The 20,515-nt window shown below is 34.8% G+C and overlaps 1 protein-coding gene across 2 annotated transcripts in view; it reads left to right on the plus strand.

Moving 5' to 3' along the window:
* Positions 1 to 20,515, plus strand: part of LOC150100304 (F-box/WD repeat-containing protein 8-like) — a 223,815-nt gene that overhangs the window by 75,933 nt on the left and 127,367 nt on the right. For both annotated transcript variants that reach the window (XR_016549296.1, XM_090403239.1), the window contains exons 6-7: positions 2,722 to 2,915; positions 10,058 to 10,273. Coding sequence is in view for 1 of the 2 variants with exons in the window: in XM_090403239.1 (XP_090259365.1) it covers positions 2,722 to 2,915; positions 10,058 to 10,273 (410 nt within the window). In the remaining variant the exon portion in view is untranslated. The remainder of the gene's footprint in view (positions 1 to 2,721; positions 2,916 to 10,057; positions 10,274 to 20,515) is intronic.

Below are 20,515 nucleotides of genomic sequence, written 5' to 3' on the forward strand. Positions count from 1 at the left end.
TTTGTGAATATACTTCACAGATAAACTTGTTCACTTACACTTGAATAAAGGATTAAATAAGAATTTCATGTCAAGTATAATTTACTGTATAAACAAGCAGAAAACTTTCTACAGCTCTCTAATCCAGAGCAGTTTAATAATAAGCTGATACATCTTTTTTATAATTGGTATATGGAAAGTATGGCAACTTAAACTATTTATTTCATTTAGCAAAAAAAATTTTACAATGAATAGAGGGGAGAGTCATAATGGATTCTGCTTTTTTTCCCGTTCTGCCAGCTAACTACTTCATGGAGACCTTCAAAGAAAAAGCCTTAAACTCTATCCAAATAGAACCACTGTTTTGCCACACTTAGTTGATGATGTATTCTCCATTGGCCACATGGCCTGGATACTCTCAAAATTTTTTAACACATGTAAACAGATAATATCCCAGGATCTCATTCATCATAGAAAAGGTGAATGAGATCCTGGTGACAAGTAGAAATTCGATTAATTTTATGAAAGGAAAGTAACAAGACAGTTTGATTACACACCAGCATGATGAATCCCCTGGTGTTCTCCATTTACAGAACACCCACCATATGCTGCTAGACACATTCACCAACAGCTCCCCCCCCCCCCCCAGCTGTATGGAATTATTAAAACTCTATGTATAACAAGGCAAAATTTATTAGTTCTGATAATATTACATTCTCTACTAAACTCTGCATTTACTAAACATTCTTAGTCCATGGCTGCAATCTCCACCATCAGGGCTGCCAGGTGCATATGAGCTGCCTTTGTGCAAACTTTAAAAAATCGTACCCCCCTTGAAAGTAAATGAAAGTAATTAAAAAAGGAAATATTTTTATAATTATAATATATATTTATTACAGTAATATGTACAAGAGTAATCATACAAAACAAGGAAATCACATATGAAAAGTAAAGCATATAATTATATGTATAACAGAACAATTTTTGATCATGTATAGATAAGGAATACATAAGTTTATAAATACAATCACATCGTGTACCTTATAAAATCACAAAATTTGTACCCTTTGTGCTTTTTAATGCCACAAAATTCTTAATTAATTCACCCAGGTCTAAACTATCCATAATATCATTTTCTATAGATATTATAGACAAATATGTTAAATGTTCTTGGGTTATGGCTGAGCGTAAATAATTCATAATTATTTTGAGTTTTGAGAAACTTTTTTCCCTTGAAGCCAATGATATTGGTAGTATTAGATAAATTCTTAAAACAACTGAAATATTCGGAAACGTATCAAGTAAATTGTTCTCATACACGAAGTTCAACAAATCGTGAGGAGATATATTTTTTTTATGAAACGTAAAGTTTTGAGTTCCTCGAAAAGGACATTGCCATCAGTATCATGATCATTTTGATTTTTTATCATTGTGTAATTTCAAGTGTGAATCTTTGCAATGTTTTAAGATGTCTTCCTTCTTGCAGTGCGTTGACATTATGGATGATTTTAAATATTACAAATATTTTCCTTTAACAGCATAAACCTTTCAATTAGAAATGATAGAGTACTGTTTAATATCGCAAAAAAGTTTCGAAATTATACGAAATTATTCTTTCCACCAAAGACCAGCCACAGTCTCTAGATCTATCAGGTACTTACTAGGTTCCTTGCAGTTATACACTATTCTGCTATGGCCAAACAGTCAGGACAGCCAACATCAGAATCGCTGAACATACAAGTACTATATCCATCTCCACCATTCAGGACTTGCTGATCATGCTTAGGTCACCCACCACAGGATACTCCGAAAGAAGGATATTCTACTTCACTGCAGGAAATATAAATATGAGAGACTATTCCTAGAATCTTCTTTGGTCTTAAGAAACTGTCCAAACATAAATAAATTTGGGTTTCATGAAACTGTCCCAAATTTGAAGCTTCAGCCCTACACCAAGGACACCCATTTTAAGCCCACTAGGGGATTGCAATTTGAGGACTTTAGGCTCACTTTTGGTTATCATGCTTCAGTCACATTACTCAGTGTAGTGCCTGTATGCACACATTATATTGGAGTTTCCTGATGATGGCAATTTGACTTTGCCAAAATATTAATTAAATTTAGTATAGCTAATATTAGTCTGTGTTGTAATTTCCATAAAAAAATACAGTTTTGAATATCTAGTGTTTAAGCCTTACTGCCAAACTCATCCTCTCTTCTTTCCCTAATGATGTTCTTTTAATAACAAGGGAGAAATATATAGGATTTAATAAATTAAGTTATTGTCTCCTTGCATAAACAGTTTTTTTACAGTAGAATATGTCTACTACATATGTATCTTTTGAAATGTCTGGTCCTTGAATGAAATTTGTATGAAATTCCAAGTTTAAATTTTAAATAGCTTACAGAGAAACACAGCTGCATTCTTGATTTTGTATATAGTCAACCCAAACAAATAACACGGTATTGATATTTTCAGTTAATAATTACAGGCCACTTATAATTGTTGTTAGTTAATCTGAGTTTTACAATGAAAAATTTAATGTAGAGTTCATAGGTTTCTTTTGATTTTTTTAAGTTCACTCATTTCAAATGTTATGCTAAAGTTCAGATAACAACACATTAATTTTGAATTTTTTGATAGATTGAATGTTAAGAGATCTAAATAAATAAATGCCATAAGAAAATTTTTCAGTATACAATTATTGTTTTGTCTAATCATACAATTTCTTCATTTGACAGGGCAGATATATATTCTAAATACAGAATCAGAAATTCGTCATCCACTGTATTCTGTTTTATGCCCAGGACCTGTAACTGCTTTAGCAACACAGACCGCTGGTGACATATGTGTTGCTGCAAGCAGTAGCATGATTGCAGCTGTGGGATTAGGCATAAATAAAGAAGTACCTAGGATCATTCAGCACCAATCAAAGGTAATCAAACATAGTTTAAAAATTTACGTTCCATGATAGTTTATATTTTTCACTTAATTGTGCTTTTTTTTTTTTAGATAATCTGTTGTCTGTAAATATAGTAATAGGGAATAGGAATTAGAAAAATTCATTTTCTGTAGAAATTCATTAGAAAAATTCATTTTCTGTAGGTACAGTTTTATCACAAGTGAGGTTTAGAAAGAATATTTATTATTATTGTAATTTTTCAGACTCCATGGAGTCACAAGACTCATTGTGGGAGGGCAACACAAAGTCTATCATACCACTCCTTAAACTCATCCACAGTCTGCATGTTCACCACCCTCTCAGGCAATGCATTCCATGCTCCTAACACTCTCCATGCAAAAAACTTCTTACCCTTTTACTCACCACCTTCTTTTGCAACTTCCAGGAATCATCATCATCAAATTCCTGCCATGTACCCACAAGGGGTGTACAGGATATGATAGTACTACATGAAAAAATTATATCATTACTAACTTCCTATCTACAATTTTCCTCCAAATCAGTCTGTTACTTGTCAAGACTCCAACATTATCACATCTTATATTTCTTTCGTCTAAGGCACTTTGTACCATATCAATCCACCTATATCTTGGTCTTCCTCTAGGTCGTTTTGCTGCCAACCTGGCAGAGAACACTTGTTTTGCTAATTTTTCCTCGCTCATTCTGTTTAGGTGACCATACCACCTGAGATTAGCTCTGCTAACGCATTCCTGGATGCTAACAATATCAAGTTCTTTCCTAATATCCTCGTTTTTAATATGATATTGCCATTGATGCCATCTGTTCACGCCTATAATCTTTCTCAGGACTCTCATATCTGCGGTCTCTAGTCTTTGGTCAAGTGTTTTACTTCTGACCCAGCTCTCAGATCCATAAGTTAAACCTGGTTTGAACACTGTCTTGTATACAGCTAATTTAGTGTTCCGACTAATTTCTCTCTTATTCCATATGAATTTATTCAATCGACTTCCCACCATACCAGCTTTCCTAATTCTGTTGTCAATTTCTATATTTAATTTACCATCTTCAGTAAAAATTGTGCCTAAGTAGCTGAAATGTTTTACTTGTTCCACAGGTTCTCCATTCACAACACAGTTGACATTTTCAATGATTCTTCCTATTTTCATTGTCTTTGTCTTTTTATTGCTGACTTTCATACCATATCTATTACAACAGCTATTCAGTTTAGTCAGAGAATCTTGCAGACTTGTAGCGGATTTATTTAGAAGTATAACATCATCCGCATAAAGCAAAGAGCTGACATTAACATCTCCAATTTTGATATCATGTTTAATACCACTTTCCTTCATAATGTGATCCATATAGATAATGAATAACAGAGGGGATAATGTACATCCTTGTCTCACACCAGATTTAACATTAAACCATCTTCCTGTACTTCCTTCAATTCTAACTGCTGACTTACAACTCAAATAAAGACTAAGTATTGCTTGATATAATGCCCCATTGACACCATATAACTGCAGCGTATTGAATAGCTTCTCTCTTGGCACCTTATCATATGCCTTTTCCAAATCGACAAAACTTAAATACAGATCTTTGTTATATTTCCATGCTTTTTCGACTTTATCGTAAAGTGACAATCTGATCCTGACAGCCTCTGTTTGGGCTGAATCCAGCTTGTTCTTCACCAAGCTTTTCTTCCACAATTCTTCTCAACCGTTTCTCAAGTATACTTGCATAGATTTTGCCAGGAACACTCAGTAGGGAAATACCTCTGTAATTCTCACATTCAGTTTTATTTCCCTTTTTATATATGAGTACTATGAGAGCTCTACGCCAATCATCGGGAATTCGTCCCTCTGTCCAGGCTTTCTGAACTATGCAGTGCAGCCACTGTAAGACTCTTATACCACCATACTTCAGCATTTCTGGTCGAATATCATCTACTCCAGCTGCCTTTCCACATTTCAAGCCTTTGATGGCTTTTTCTACTTCAAGTATGGATATGTATTCCTGACTGCATGCCTGGTCAGTGTTTTTTATCACTGTTCTGTCATCAGTGCTTGTTTCATTTAGCAGTTTTTCAAAGTAATTACTCCATACTTCAAGGATATCTTTTTCTCCAGTTTTCATGTCACCTTTATCATCTCTAACTCCTTTTACAGCATTCTTTCCTCCATTCCTAAGCTTCTTCAACAACCTCCAGAATATTTTGCCACCTTCTTGATATTTATTTTCTATATTCTTGCCAAAATCCTCCCATGACTTTTGTTTAGCTAGTTTTACACAGTGTTTAGCATTCTTGCATTTGTCTATATTCTCTAAGAGCACAAGCTGACTTATTTGCCAGGAACTTTTGATATGCTTTCTTCTTTTCCTTCACTGCCTCTTTAACTTCCTGTGTCCACCATGGAATTCTAATTTTTCTATCCTTGCAGACAACTTCACCACATGCCTCTCTAACTGAATCATTCGGGGCGTTTTTCAAGGCTTGCCACTGAATCTCCAAGGTTTGATTCCTGTTCTCAAACTCTTTCATTTTCTTTTCAATAATCTTTCTGTATTTTAGTCTACAGTTCACATCTGAGAGCTGCTCAACTTTTATTCGCTTTAAAACTTTCTTACATGTTATTCTTTTCAATATGAAATTCAATTTTATTCTGCTCAAGACTAAATGGTGATCACTTCCAATTTCAAATCCTCTATACACTCTGGTGTCTTGCACCAGGGAGAAAACATCACTATCAACAATAACATAGTCAGTGAGACTTTTCTTATTCCTTGCCTCTTCTCTCCGTGTGAATTTATGCACATTTTTATGTTGGAACATGGTGTTAGTAATAACCAGTCCATGTCCTGAGCAGAAATCCAACAGATATTTGCCATTATTATTAGCTTTGCTCTTTTCTCCAAATTTTCCCAAAATATTTTTGTATGTCTGACAATCATTTCCTACTCTGCTATTTAGATCCCCAACAAGGACAACTTTTCCTTTTTCATTGTGTCAGTTGCTTTCTCTAAAGCCTCAAAAAATTCCTTCACTTCTATCTCAGTAGGTGGGACCATAGGCACAAAAGAGTCTCATTGTCCAGTTCCCTGTTCTCATATTTGCTACATTGCTTACTTGATTCTGCCTGCCATTCAAGAAGATTAGCCTCGTAATTTGTGTGGAATACTATGGCTACTCCTTCTTTTCGTTGATTGTCATTGCCTGAATATAACATTTTGTATTTATTGCTCAGAAAGATCTCACCAGTTTTGGTCTTTTTTGTTTTTTTGGTATTTGCTGTGGTTATACAAGATTATCTAATGAGGTGCTTTGTTTGAACTGTTGTATTAGGGTGCTATAGATATTGTTTACATTGGAGAGTGTAAGTCTCTCCTATGCTTTGGTGGTTTTTATCAAAAAGATGATCACTGGATTTTCTGTCTTGGGAAGGGGGAGGGTATCTGAGTCCCTCTTCTGTTATGCTGTCAGGCATAGCCACCTGAAAAGCATATTTCACGATATCTATCTGCTCAGCCTGATTTCCAAATTCCAACCTTTGTGAGTGATTTTGTAAATTCTACAAATCATGGCAGTACCATGATTTGTAAATCATGGTACTGCCTTGCTTTTAAACAAAAGCAAGGCAGTACCATGCTAAACATAATAGCCCAAGTTCATAGTGAACTGAAACAGGGCTGAGATATCAGGAGGAAGCTCTCCTTGGATAAGTGCCAAGGTGTCCTTTAGTGGGACATTTATGAATAAGGAGGAGGCATTGAAACTGACCATAAGTCAGTGTGGCAGTGTGTGTGTGCGTGTGTGTGTGTGTGTGTGAGGTCTTGTATACTAGACTTAAAATGGACTGAGTGTTTGATATGTGACAAGGTATTGCCAGTAGTACAGGAAAGCACTTTGGCTAAATACAGGGTGTCTCAAAAAAACGTATACACACTTCAACAGCTGATAACTCGCTCAATTTTTGTGATTTTGCAGGTTTAATGGAATTGAAATAATGGCTGAAACCTGACTAAGCTTTGAGAGAAAGAAAATTTATCCTAAAATGCTACTGGAAGTATGAAAACATAGTGGAAGTGCAAAGACAGTTTAGAAGAGAATTTCAACAAGATCCACCTACGAGACTTACTCTCACTCGAATTAGAGATAAATTTGAAGAAGATAGAACTGTTCAAAATGTCCATAAGCAATGTTCAAAAAGGCCACAAACAGCTACGAGGCCTGCAAGAAGAAAAGTTGATTGAAACGTATTGTCAAAGTTTAAGAAAATCTGTGCCACAAGCGTCTTGTGAGATAGGAGTATCAAAATCAAGTGTGCATCGCATGTTGAAGCGCAGTCATTGGAAAAGTTACATTCCAAGAAGAGTACACACTCTCAACAAAGATGATCCAGATAGGAGAATGCAGTTTTGTGAGTGGTACTTGGAAAAATGTGAAGAAAACACACAATTTCCAAGATGAATTGTGTGGAGTGATGAGACCACATTTAAATTAAATGGGTCAATTAACCGGCACAATTGCACTTACTGGCACCTGAGACTCCATATGTTATGGAGGAACATCATGTAAATTTACCAGGAGTGACGGTATGGTGCGGCTTATCAGCACACGGATTAATTGGACACCATTCACCATTCTTTTTCGACGATACTGTAACTGGTGCCAATTACTTGAACTTGCTGCATGAAGCTGTCATGCCACATATTCAAGAGGACTTTGAGGATGAGGACTTTTATTTTCAACAAGATGGGGCACCCTCACACTACCATCAAGATGTGAGGGCCTATCTTGATGAGACTCTACCCAACAGATGGATTGGAAGAAGAGGTTCTGTAGAATACCCCCCCGCATTCACCAGACCTCACACCAATGGACATCTTCTTATGGAGATTTATCAAGGATAAAGTTTACACTTCAAAACTGGCAACAGTCGATGACTTGAAGGCAGCAATCGAAAGAGAAGCTACAAGACAAAATGATTCTCAGTGTTTGCAATTCCATTGCTGCACATTATCAGCGGTGCCTGGACCAGGACGGCCATCAGTTTGAATACAGACGTTGAGTGATGAAAAGTAGATTTATGTAGTGTACTTTACAATGTGAAAGTTAACTGTATTATAATAAGTACCAACTTTATGATCATTCAAAGTGTGTATACATTTTTTGAGACACCCTGTATTTAACTAGTTTCTAGGTGGGTGAGTCTATACCATCTCTAATTGGGTGTAGCGGTACATCCTTTTTATGGATTTTTGGAAGTCCACAAATAAGGGGGGGGGGGAGTTTTTGTTTGTTGATCACATCTGCTGGTCTGGAAGTAACATATTTTAGAAATCTATGGATGGTTGTATCTGTGTATAGGTGGGATCATAATTTAGTAGGTGGATCAGTCTTTAAGAAGGAGAGGTCATTTTTTAAAATGTAATCTGTATATTATGTTGAATTTTTTCTTGACAATTATTCATAAGACTATTACACTTTTTTATAAAATCTTTATCAAGTAGCTTTATTTTTATCCTCCTACATGTTTCGCCAATCTGTTTCTATTGGCATCCTCAGGGAATACAAATCAGTAAGCACAAAATGAAGGTTACAGACTAGGTTATAACCGATGGTTCTAAATCATACAAAAAATATTTTTTTATGATTTAGAACCATCGGTTATAACCTAGTCTGTAACCTTCATTTTGTGCTTACTGATTTGTATTCCCTGAGGATGCCAATAGAAACAGATTGGCGAAACATGTAGGAGGATAAAAATAAAGCTACTTGATAAAGATTTTATAAAAAAGTGTAATAGTCTTATGTAATCTGTATAGTTTAAAATGACAGTAGCATTACATTTGTCTGCTTTCAGGATTATTACGTTTTTGTTATTTCTTAGATGTAGAAAGGCTTTATATTCTCTGTTGGGCAGGTTGCTTGCAGGAGGTTTCGACTGTAATATGGCTACATCAAGCCTAATATTGTTGGCTTCAATGGCTGGAAGGGTGTAGATTCTATGCTTGATCTCGATCATGAAATCTTTGGTTGGCATGTGTCTAGGTGCAATGGCAAAGTTTTGGCCACCATGGCCATCAATGCCAAAACACCATGGCTGATGTTTTGGCATTGATGTCATCTACTTCAAGGGTGGAAGTGGATAGATTAACCACTTTGTTTTCAGGTGCTCTTTGAGGTGTTAATAACTTTTTGCTACATTTTTGAACTTTTTGACATGCTGACTTTTTATTTTTGTGAATTCCTTGGCAGCTGATGTGTTTCAGACATCCAAGAGGATCGTCCAAAGGTTAGCATTCAGCATCACAGAGAGCTCCTCATGCATATGACAAAGAATTTTTAGTTTGTCCTTTATATATTTAAAGATTAGAAATATTACTTGTAAAAGGAGATGGCATTAGTTGTGTAAGTGCATTGCTCCAAAACTTTACATTGTTGGGTCCTTCTTTCCTCTATGAGCTTGTTCAATTAAAATGCCCAATTAAAGTGTCTGGATAGGAGGGCAGTTGGCAGATTCTTAAGAGATCCTGAATACATACTCAGTAAGGAGGGTTAATAGATGGCATTTATCCTTACCAAATATCATGCCTTTGAAAGTATTGATTTCCAGGAAATTGCCATGAAGATATTATCCTTCATTAAGAGAAATAGGCCAATGCATTTTGCTGTGATTGTTTAACCTAATTGAATATTGAAAGGATATTCTGGTAAATCTGACCAGAATGTCTTTTACAAATGCCAAAATAACTGCTGATTTGTAGTTAGTTACTTCACTCACCTGGAAATCACTCCTACTTTGTGTGATATTTTCACAGTGGAATCATCACAGATTTCTCACTCTGATCTTATATACTTTGTTATTTTGAGCTCTTACCCAGTTAAAAGTATAAACATTGTTAATCTGACTGAAATGAGTTATATCTTTTGTATTAGTGCAGTGTATATAATATCATTATGATTTTCATGATGATTTAACATTTTTTGTTAAACAGTGCGGGCTGTCTCACAATGTGCTTCTACTTATGATATACTTTTTTGCTGAACTTGATTAAATAACATGATTATGTGAAGCCTAAATCATTCTGCAAATATTTTATTACAAATTCACCGCACTGTATAACTTTATATTCTTTATTCTGCATTTTAGATTAGCCATCTAGCTTTAATACCACAGACGCATTCAGATCACGTAGGAATTGTAGCTGCCTCTGAAGATGCTGTGCACTTACATGTAATAAATTCATCAGAAAAAACATCCTTAAGCATTCATCATCTTATTGGTTCTACTGTGACAAGTCTTGATGCATCTAATGATATACTTGGTGCTGGACTTATTTCCAAAACATCTCTTAATGTTTTTCAGGTTTGTTAGACTAAGACGATTTTTTTTAACATTTCAAACGAGGTTGAAATAGTTTTAGTATTTCATACATTCATATATATATGACAGCATATGGGCATGGAATTAAGAATAGATTAATTTATAAGTGCTATAGTGACCATTAATATATATAAGAGAAAAAAATTGATATTCTTGATAGATCTTAAAGAAGAAAAAAAAATCCTTTTGAATATGATTCTGCTATTCATGCCATCTGTTCAAGCCCCTAACTTTTCTCAGACTCTCATATCTGTGGTCTCTAGTCTTTGATCAAGTGCTTTATTTCTAACTCAACTCTCAGATCCCTAACTTAAACTGTTTGCAACACTGTCCTGTATACTTCTAGTCTAGTATTTTGGCTAATTTCTGTCTTATAACATATAAATTTATTTAGCTGGTGCTCCCCACCATACCAATTTTAATTATTCTGTTGTCTATTTCCATATTTAATTTGCCATCTTCACTAAAAATTGAGTCCAAATAGCTGAAATATTTCATTTCTTCTATAGATTCTGCATTGAGAATGCAGCCAAAGTTTTCTCTTGCAGGTTATTTTCATAGTCTTGATTCTTTAATTACTGATTTCTATGCCAAATTTGTTACACCTGTTATTCAGTTAGTTAGTGAATCCTGAAGACTTTCAGTGCATGAGTTCAGGAGTACATCATCATCTGCATAAAGCAGAGAGCTAAGTTTGATATCTCTGATTCTAATATCAGGTTTAATGCATGTTCTTTCATAATGTGATCTGTGTAGATGATGAATGAGAGTGGAGGTAGTATGCACCCTTGTCTTACACCTGATTTTATATCAAACCATCTTTTTCTATTTACAATACTTCAGTTTCAATAGGTGAATTATAATTTAAATATAGACTATAATTGATCTGTATAGTGTTCCATTTACCCCCACATAATTGTAGCATTTTGAAAGGTTTTCCTCTAGTCCTTTTGTATGCCTTTTCCAAATCTACAAAAGTAAAGTGCAGATCCTTGTTATATTCCCATTATTTCTGAACTATCTGATGTGAAGTGAAAATCTGACCTTGACATTCTCTATTTGTCCTGAACACAGCTTGTTCTTCTCTGAGTTTCTCTTCTGCAAGTTTTGTCATCCTCTTCTCACTTATGCTTGTGTAAATCATACCTGAAACATCAAAACAATCAAAAAAATAATAAAAAAAAACATCAAAAGTATAAAAATTTCTCAGTAATTTTCACATTCAGGTTTATTTCCCCCTTTTTTTATAAGATATGGAAACTATTATAGCTCTACTTCAATGATGTCGAAAAACTTTTATACCTTCCTTCATACTCGAGCATTTCTTGTTGAATATCATGTACTAAAGTTGCATTTCCACACTTCAGGCTATTGATAGTTTTTTCTACGTCAACTATTGATATGCATAAAGTTTGCATTCCTCTTGAATATTTTTTATCACTGTTCTGTCACTGCTTGTTTTATGTACACAGTGTAATTACTTCAGGTATCCAGAATTACTTTAGTTTCAGTTTTCATGTCATCTTTATCATCTTTGATTCCTTTTACAGTATGCTTTCCTCCATTTCTAAGCTTTTTCAATAGCCCCCAGAATATTTTGCCGCCTTCCTGATATTTATCTTTTCTATATTCTTAGCAGTCTTCCCATGACTTTTGTTTAGCTACTTTTATAATGAATATTTGGATTTTGATAGATTTTCAATAGAATAGATTTTTATGGGATTGCTTATGAGTCAAAGCAAAATAATTGGGAAGAAACTTCCACATCGCCTTTCAGGAATGCAGAGAACTGACTACTGGCTTCTGACCTAATGTCCATTCCTCACCCTGTTAGTAGATATCTACTGGATACTGAACAAACGAGAATTGATTGGCAATATGGGACGTAGCTGACAAAATTATATTCTCTATTGGCTTAAACCACAAATGCATATGATGGTACAACATGTTGAGATTTCATTCCAGTTGAGGCATTGTCAGGTTAAACAAGGCTCCCGCTATTTTCGTCATGAAATGGTGAATACTGAAAAGTCTGCTAGTAGAACACTCCCACTCAGCATCTAGAAGAAGAAACCTATAAGAAGAACTGAAAATAGGAACCATCAATATATAAGGAGTATTAAGGGAAAGGAAATTGAACTAGCAGAAGAATTGGAAAAGTACCACATGGACATAATTGACATTACTGAGACAAAGAAGATGAAAACAGATAAGATCTTACTAAATAATATGTATAGAATGTTATATTCAGGCAATAATGATCAAGGAAAGGAAGGCGCATCGATAGCATTCAACACGAACATAAATAAAAAATTTTTTGATTGGAAGGCAATTTCAAATAGAGTGATGTGGGCACACTTCAAAATGGAGAAATGGACAATGAAATTTATTTGAGCCTATGGTTCCACAGAAGACTCTTCTAAGGAAGAAGTGAAGAATTTTTTGAGTCATTAGAATAGAGAAGCTGGCATAAAGAAAATGTTCCTTGTTGGAAATCTAAACAGCAGAGTAGGAAATGAATCCCACCAGCCATATAAGAAGTTTGGAGCATTTGGGAGAAGTTTGGAGAACATGGCTAACACCATGTTCCAACACAAAGATGTGCACGAGTTCATATCGAGACATGCAAGAAATAAGAAAAGCCTCATTGACTGCATCATTGTTGATAGTGATGTGTTCATGCTGATTGAAGATATACTCTTGTATCTTGAAAATTTTAAATTGGAAGTGACCATTGCTTAGTGCTAAACAGGATAAAAATGGATATTACATTGAAAAGAAGTATGTAAGAAAGTTTTAAAAAGATTTAAAGCTGAGCAGCTTTTGCATGTAAACTGTAAACTTGACTATACAAACATTAATGAAGAAAATTTATAGGAGTTTAAAAATAAAATCAAACCTTGGAGTCTCATTGACAAACTCTGAAGAAGATATTGATTGATTCAGCTAGGGGAGGTATTTGGTACAGTTGCCTGTAAAGATAGAAAAATAAGCACCCCATGACAGACTAAAGAAGTTAAAGAAGTAGTTCTGGAAAAGAAGAAAGCATACTAAAAGTTCTTAGCAAATAAGTCTGCAGATGCATTAAAAGAATATAGAGAAAAATGTAAGAGAGCTAAGCTATGTGTAAAAGTAGCTAAACAAAAATCATGTGAAGACTTTGGTAAGGATATAGAAAATAAGTATCAGGAAGATGACAAAATATTCTGGAAGTTATTGAAAAAAACTTAGAAATAGAATAAAGAGTACAGTAAAAATAATCAAAGATGATAAAGGGATGACATGAAAACTGAAGATAGGATATTCTGGATATCTAGAGTAACTGCTTTGAAAGAGTGTTAAATGATACAAGCAGTGACAGAACCAAACTAGAACATTTTCAAGAGGAATGAAAAGAGGAGTAGAAAAAGCAATCAAGAACTTGAAATGTGGAAAGGCAGCCAGAGTAGATAAAATTCAACAAGAAATGATTAAGTATGGAGGTATAAAAGTTTTGCAATGACTACACTGCATAATTCAGAGGGCCTGGTCAGAAGAAGCTCTAATAGTTCCCATCTATAAAAAAGGGAATAAAGCTTAATGTGAATATTACAGAATAATTTCTCTGTTAAGTGTTCCAGGTAATATTTATACAGGGAATACTTGGGAAGAGGTTGAGAAGGATTGTGGAAGAGAAACTTGGAGAACATGCTGGGTTTAGGAAAAACAGAGTTTGTCTATATTGGATTTTCATTTTATGGCAAATAGTTGAGAAATTATGGGAATATGACAAGAATCTGTACTTGAGTTATGTAGATCTGGAAAAGGCACACAACAAGGTGCCCAGAGAAAAGATTTTGAAAACACTACAATTATATGGAGTAAATGGAGCATTATACAGAGCAATACATAGTACATATTCCTATTATATATTTCAACTCAGCAGTTAGAACTGAAGAAAATGCAGGAACATGGTTTGATGTAAAATCAGAAGTAAGACAAGGTTGCACCTTTTCTCCACTTTTATTCATCATCTATACTGATCACATTATGAAAGAAACTGGCATTAGGTCTGATATTAGAATTGGCGATGTCAAACTCTTTGTGTTATGTAGATGATGTTGTACTCCTAAACTCATCTAGTACAAGTTTCAGGATTCTCTAACTAAATTGAATAACAGCTGTAACAAAATTTACTTTAAAATCAGCAATAAAAAGGCCAAAACTATGAAAATAGGCAGAAACATTGAATGCATCAACTGTATTCTAAATAGTGAGCCTATAGAATAAGTAAAATATTTCAGCTATTTATGCACAGTTTTAGTGAAGATGGCAGGTTATATCTGGAAATAGACAACAAAATAATCAGCTGGCTACCCACCAAATCTGGTGTATAGGGTAGCTAGCTGAATAAATTTATATGGAATAAGAAGAAATTAGCCAAAACACCAAGCTAGTAGTATACATGATAGTGTTCAAACCAGTTTTAAGTTATGGATCTGAGAGTTCAGTTAGAAATAAAGCATCTGATCAAAGACAAAGACCACAGATATGATTGTTCTGTGAAAAATTACTGCTGTGAACCGCTAGCATTAACAGTAGAATCATATTAAAAATGAAGATATTGGAAAGAACTTGACACTGTTGGTATTCAAGAATATATCAACAGAGCTAATATAAGGTGGTATGGTCGCTTAAATAGAATGGGGGAGGAAATCTTTAGCAGAATAGGTGTTTGATATCAAGATGGCAGGAAAGAGACCTAGAGGACGACCAAGGTCTAGGTGGATGATTCAGTCAGAAGTGTCTTAGAAACACGAAATGTTAGATACAACAATATTGGAGTGCTGACAAGTAATGACTAGAACAAACTAACAAGAACTAAAATGTATAAGATCTGTAAGAACAGAGGAGTTCAACTCAATCCTAGGAAGACAAAGATTATGGTTCTCAAAGGAATTATAGACATGGAAGCTCCTGAGAAATGTATACCTTAACGTAGAAAGAATTGAGGAAGTCAGCAAGTTCGAATACATGGGATATGTTGTTAAAGGGAAGAATTGCTGTTCAGAGGACATAAGAAGAAGACCAGGAACAGCTAAAACAACAATCAGAGACTTGCCTAAAATCTGGAAGGATAAATCTATATCCAGAGGAAAAAAGTTGAGGATTCTGGATGCAGCTGTTTTTTCCAACAGTGACTTATAGATCTAAGACCTGGAATCTCAAGAAGTTGATAGGAAAAGTATAATTGCTTCTGAAATGTGGTTTACAGAAGGCTGTTGAGGATATCATATACCATTCAAACAGATGGGTGCTAGAAAAGATCAACAGAACTTGAATGCTCCTTAAAGATATTAACAGAAGAAAGCTGGAATACTTTGTACACTTTGAAAGGATAGAAGAGGACTTCTCAAACCAATAACAGAATGTAAAAGTTCATGGGAAAAAGAGGAAGGGGGTAGGTAGAGCTTCAGTGAGATGGATGGTTTGTCTCAAGTGACTGATCTTCAGAGTTGACATCTCCACAAATGTACAGGACAGAACCACCTGGTGAGGACTGGCACGGAACATTACCAAGGAAAGGAGTGACCATGCAGCGTCTGATGATGTCCAATGAGCTGATGTATGGATGGACAGACCAGTAATAGACTGATTTGGAGGAAAATTATGGATAGGAGATTAATAATAATGCAAACACTCATATAGTGCTGTCATAGTAGTCTGAACCACCCCTTGAGGGTACATATCAGGAAATTGATGATGATAATAATATGTAGATTTTCGACCAGTAAAATCAAATTATAAAATGAAATATATTGGTTTTATTTGGCTGTATTAATACAATGAAATAAAACCGACTAGTTTTGCCACATATGCTTATGATTCTGGGTTAGGAATCGAATGAACAAAAAATTACAATAAAAAGCTAAAAACAGAAACAGGTAAGAAACAGAAGCATTTCTTGAGCATATGTATAGTTGCTGTATATGCTAAGAGAGAAGCTTCCTTCAGCTTTTTTTTTTTTTAAATCAAAACATCTAGGAAAGGTAGTTTTCCTGCCTTTTCAAGCTCCAAAGTGAATTGTATTTTATGGTGGAAAGAGTTGATAGACAAAAAAAAAAAATCATGCATCTCAGCTACCCTGTATTTCCGGATGATAAAGACATCACGTACATATCGAAGACTTTTTGTTTGAAGATGTGAAGAAATTTTTTTCCACATTTTCCCTGGATAAATTGGCAGGAGGAGACAGAGGACTTCACATTGCAAGGTCAGATAACTGCTTGTAAATTTTCCCATTCCATCTGAAATTGAAGTGGAGACAACACCTAAAAATTTGAGCAGTTTCAGGAGAGAACAGATTGTCATAATTTGACCACTGGAACATTTGTGAAACTATTTGTGCACATCACTGAACAATAGCTGACCCATGCCAGTTTCCCTGCTCCACATGTTTTCTGTTTTTATCCTATTGTAATGGTTCCCACATTTTTCTTTCTTTTTTTTTATTTTTATTTTTTTATTAATGTTATCAGATCGACATAATAGGGGTGACTGAAACAAAAAAGACCAAAACTGGTGAGATCTTTCTGAGCAATAAATACAAAATGTTATATTCAGGCAATGACAATCAAGGAAAAGAAGGAGTAGCCATAGTATTCAACACAAAATACGAGGCTAAACTTCTTGAATGGCAGCCAGTCTCAAGTAGAGTAATGTGGGCAAATATGAGAATAGGGAACTGGACAATGAGACTTATTTGTACCTATGGTCCCACAGAAGGTTCTACTAAGGTAGAAGTGGAGGAATTTTTTGACGCTCTAGAAAAAGCAACTGACACAATGAAAAAGGAAAAGTTGGTCCTTGTTGGGGATCTAAATAGCAGAGTAGGAAATGATTGTGAGACATACAAAAATATTTTGGGAAAATTTGGAGAAAAGAGCAAAGCTAATAATAATGGCAAATATCTGTTGGATTTCTGCTCAGGACATGGACTGGTTATTACTAACAGCATGTTCCAACATAAAAATGTGCACAAATTCACATGGAGAGAAGAGACTAGGAATAAGAAAAGTCTCATTGACTATGTTATTGTTGATAGTGATGTTTTCTCCCTGGTGCAGGACACCAGAGTGTACAGAGGATTTGAAATTGGAAGTGATCACTATTTAGTCTTGAGCAGGATAAAATTGAATTTCATATTGAAAAGAATAACATGTAAGAAAGTTTTAAAGCGAATAAAAGTTGAGCAGCTCTCAGATGTGAACTGTAGACTAAAATACAGAAAGATTATTGAAAAGAAAATGAAAGAGTTTGAGAACAGGAATCAAACCTTGCAGATTCAGTGGCAAACTCTGAAGAAAACATTGATTGATTCTGCCAGAGAGGCATGTGGTGAGGTTGTGTGCTAGGATAAAAAAATCAGAACTCTCTGGTGGACACAGGAAGTTAAAGAGGCAGTGAAGGAAAAGAAGAAAGCATATCAAAAGTTCCTGGCAAATAAGTCAGCTTTTACTCTTACAGAATACAGAGACAAATGTAAGAAAGCTAAACAGTGTGTAAAACTAGCTAAACAAAAGTCATGGGAGGACTTTGGCAAGAATATAGAAAATAAATATCAAGAAGGTGGCAAAATATTCTGGAGGTTGTTGAAGAAACTTAGGAATGGAGGAAAGAGTGCTGTAAAAGGAGTTAGAGATGATAAAGGTGACATGAAAACAGGAGAAAAAGATATCCTTGAAGTATGGAGTAATTACTTTGAAAAACTGCTAAATGAAACAAGCAGTGATTACAGCGCAGTGATAAAAAACACTGACCAGGCATGCAGTCAGGAATACATATCCATACTTGAAGTAGAAAAGCCATCAAAGGCTTGAAATGTGGAAAGGCAGCAGGAGTAGATGATATTCGACCAGAAATGCTAAAGTATGGTGGTATAAGAGTCTTACAGTGGCTGCACTGCATAGTTCAGAAAGCCTGGACAGAGGGACGAATTCCCGATGATTGGAGTAGAGCTCTCATAGTACCCATATATAAAAAGGGAAATAAAACTGAATGTGAGAATTACAGAGGTATTTCCCTACTGAGTGTTCCTGGCAAGATCTATGCAAGTATACTTGAGAAACGGTTGAGAAGAATTGTGGAAGAAAAGCTTGGTGAAGAACAAGTTGGATTCAGGCCAAACAGAGGCTGTCAGGATCAGATCTTCACTTTACGACAAATAGTTGAGAAAGCATGGGAATATAACAAAGATCTGTATTTAAGCTTTGTCGATTTGGAAAAGGCATATGATAAGGTGCCAAGATAGAAGCTATTCAATACGCTGCAGTTATATGGTGTCAATGGGACATTATATCAAGTAATACTTAGTCTTTATTTGAGTTGTAAGTCAGCAGTTAGAATTGAAGGAAGTACAGGAAGATGGTTTAATGTTAAATCTGGTGTGAGACAAGGATGTACATTATCCCCCCCTGTTATTCATTATCTATATGGATCACATTATGAAGGAAAGTGGTATTAAACCTGATATCAAAATTGGAGATGTTAATGTCAGCTCTTTGCTTTATGCGGATGATGTTATTCTTCTAAATAAATCCGCTACAAGTCTGCAAGATTCTCTGACTAAATTGAATAGATGTTGTAATAGATATGGTATGAAGGTCAGCAATAAAAAGACAAAGACAATGAAAATAGGCAGAATCATTGAAAATGTCAACTGTTTTGTGAATGGAGAACCTGTGGAACAAGTAAAACATTTCAGCTACTTATGCACGATTTTTACTGAAGATGGTAAATTAAATATAGAAATAGACAACAGAATCAGCAAAGCTGGTATGGTGGGAAGTCAATTGAATAAATTCATATGGAATAAGAGAGAAATTAGTCGGAACACTAAATTAGCTGTATACAAGACAGTGTTCAAACCAGTTTTATCTTATGGATCTGAGAGCTGGGTCAGAAGTAAAACACTTGACCAAAGACTAGAGACCGCAGATATGAGAGCCCTGAGAAAGATTCAAGGCGTGAAAAGATGGCATCAATGGCAATATCATATTAAAAATGAGGATATTAGGAAAGAACTTGACATTGTCAGCATCCAGACATGCATTAGCAGAGCTAATCTCAGGTGGTATGGTCACTTAAATAGAATGGGAGAGGAAAGATTAGCAAAACAAGTGTTCTCTGCCAAGTATGCAGGAAAACGAACCAGAGGAAGACCAAGATATAGGTGGATTGATACGGTACAAAGTGCCTTAGACGATAGAAATATAAGATCTGATAATGTTGGAGTCTTGACAACTAACAGACTGATTTGGAGGAAAATTGTAGATAGGAAGTTAGTAATGATGTAATTTTTTCATGTAGTACTGTCATATCCTGTACACCCCTTGAGGGTACATGGCAGAAATTTGATGATGATGATGATGGTGATTTATGTTAGTCTTTTATTGTAATTTTTTGTTCATCCTAATCCTAACCCAAAAGAAGCCATAATTATATGTGGTGAAACTAGTCAGTTTCATTTAATTGTATTAATATGGCCAAATAAATCTAATATATTCCTTCTTACAGCTACTTTTATGTATAGCTTAGCTCTTTTACATTTTTTTCTGTATTCTTTTAAAGCATCTGCTGATTTATTTGCCAGGAACTTTAACTTCTTGTGTCCACTATGGGGATCCTATTTTTCTTGCAGACATCTGCAACATTGCTTCCCTAGGTGAATCAGTGAATGTTTCTTCAGAGTTTGCCACTGAGACTCCAAGATTTGGTTCTTGTTTTCAAACAGTTACATTTGTTGTTGAATGATGTTTGTATATTTAAGTTTACAGCTTACCTGTAAAATTACTCAAATGTAATTTTTTCAATACTTTCTTAGATATTGTTCTTTTCAATGTGATATTCGTTTTTATCCTACTAAAGTGATGATCCTACTTCCAGTTTCAAATCAGTAAGAGAAGTGATTATCCTACAATGTGATGATCATTTCATGTTTCAAAATCCTGAACTAACATAAAGATATCACTATTATCTATAACAGTCAATGAGGCATTTTTTATTTCTTGTGTTTTTTTCGTCCATGTGACTTGTGCACATTGTTAGGTTGGAATGTTATCTTAGTAATGACTAATCATTTAAGCAGAAATCCAGTAGATATTTTTCATTATTAATAGCCTTGCCCTTCTCTCCAAATTCTCCCAAGACTTTTCTGTATGCCTGATGGTATATTCATTTCTTACT

This window comes from Typopeltis vanoorti, chromosome 13 (assembly GCF_054136105.1).
Source record: "Typopeltis vanoorti isolate ZY-2024b chromosome 13, IOZ_Tvanoo_1.0, whole genome shotgun sequence".
Taxonomy (NCBI): domain Eukaryota; kingdom Metazoa; phylum Arthropoda; class Arachnida; order Uropygi; family Thelyphonidae; genus Typopeltis; species Typopeltis vanoorti.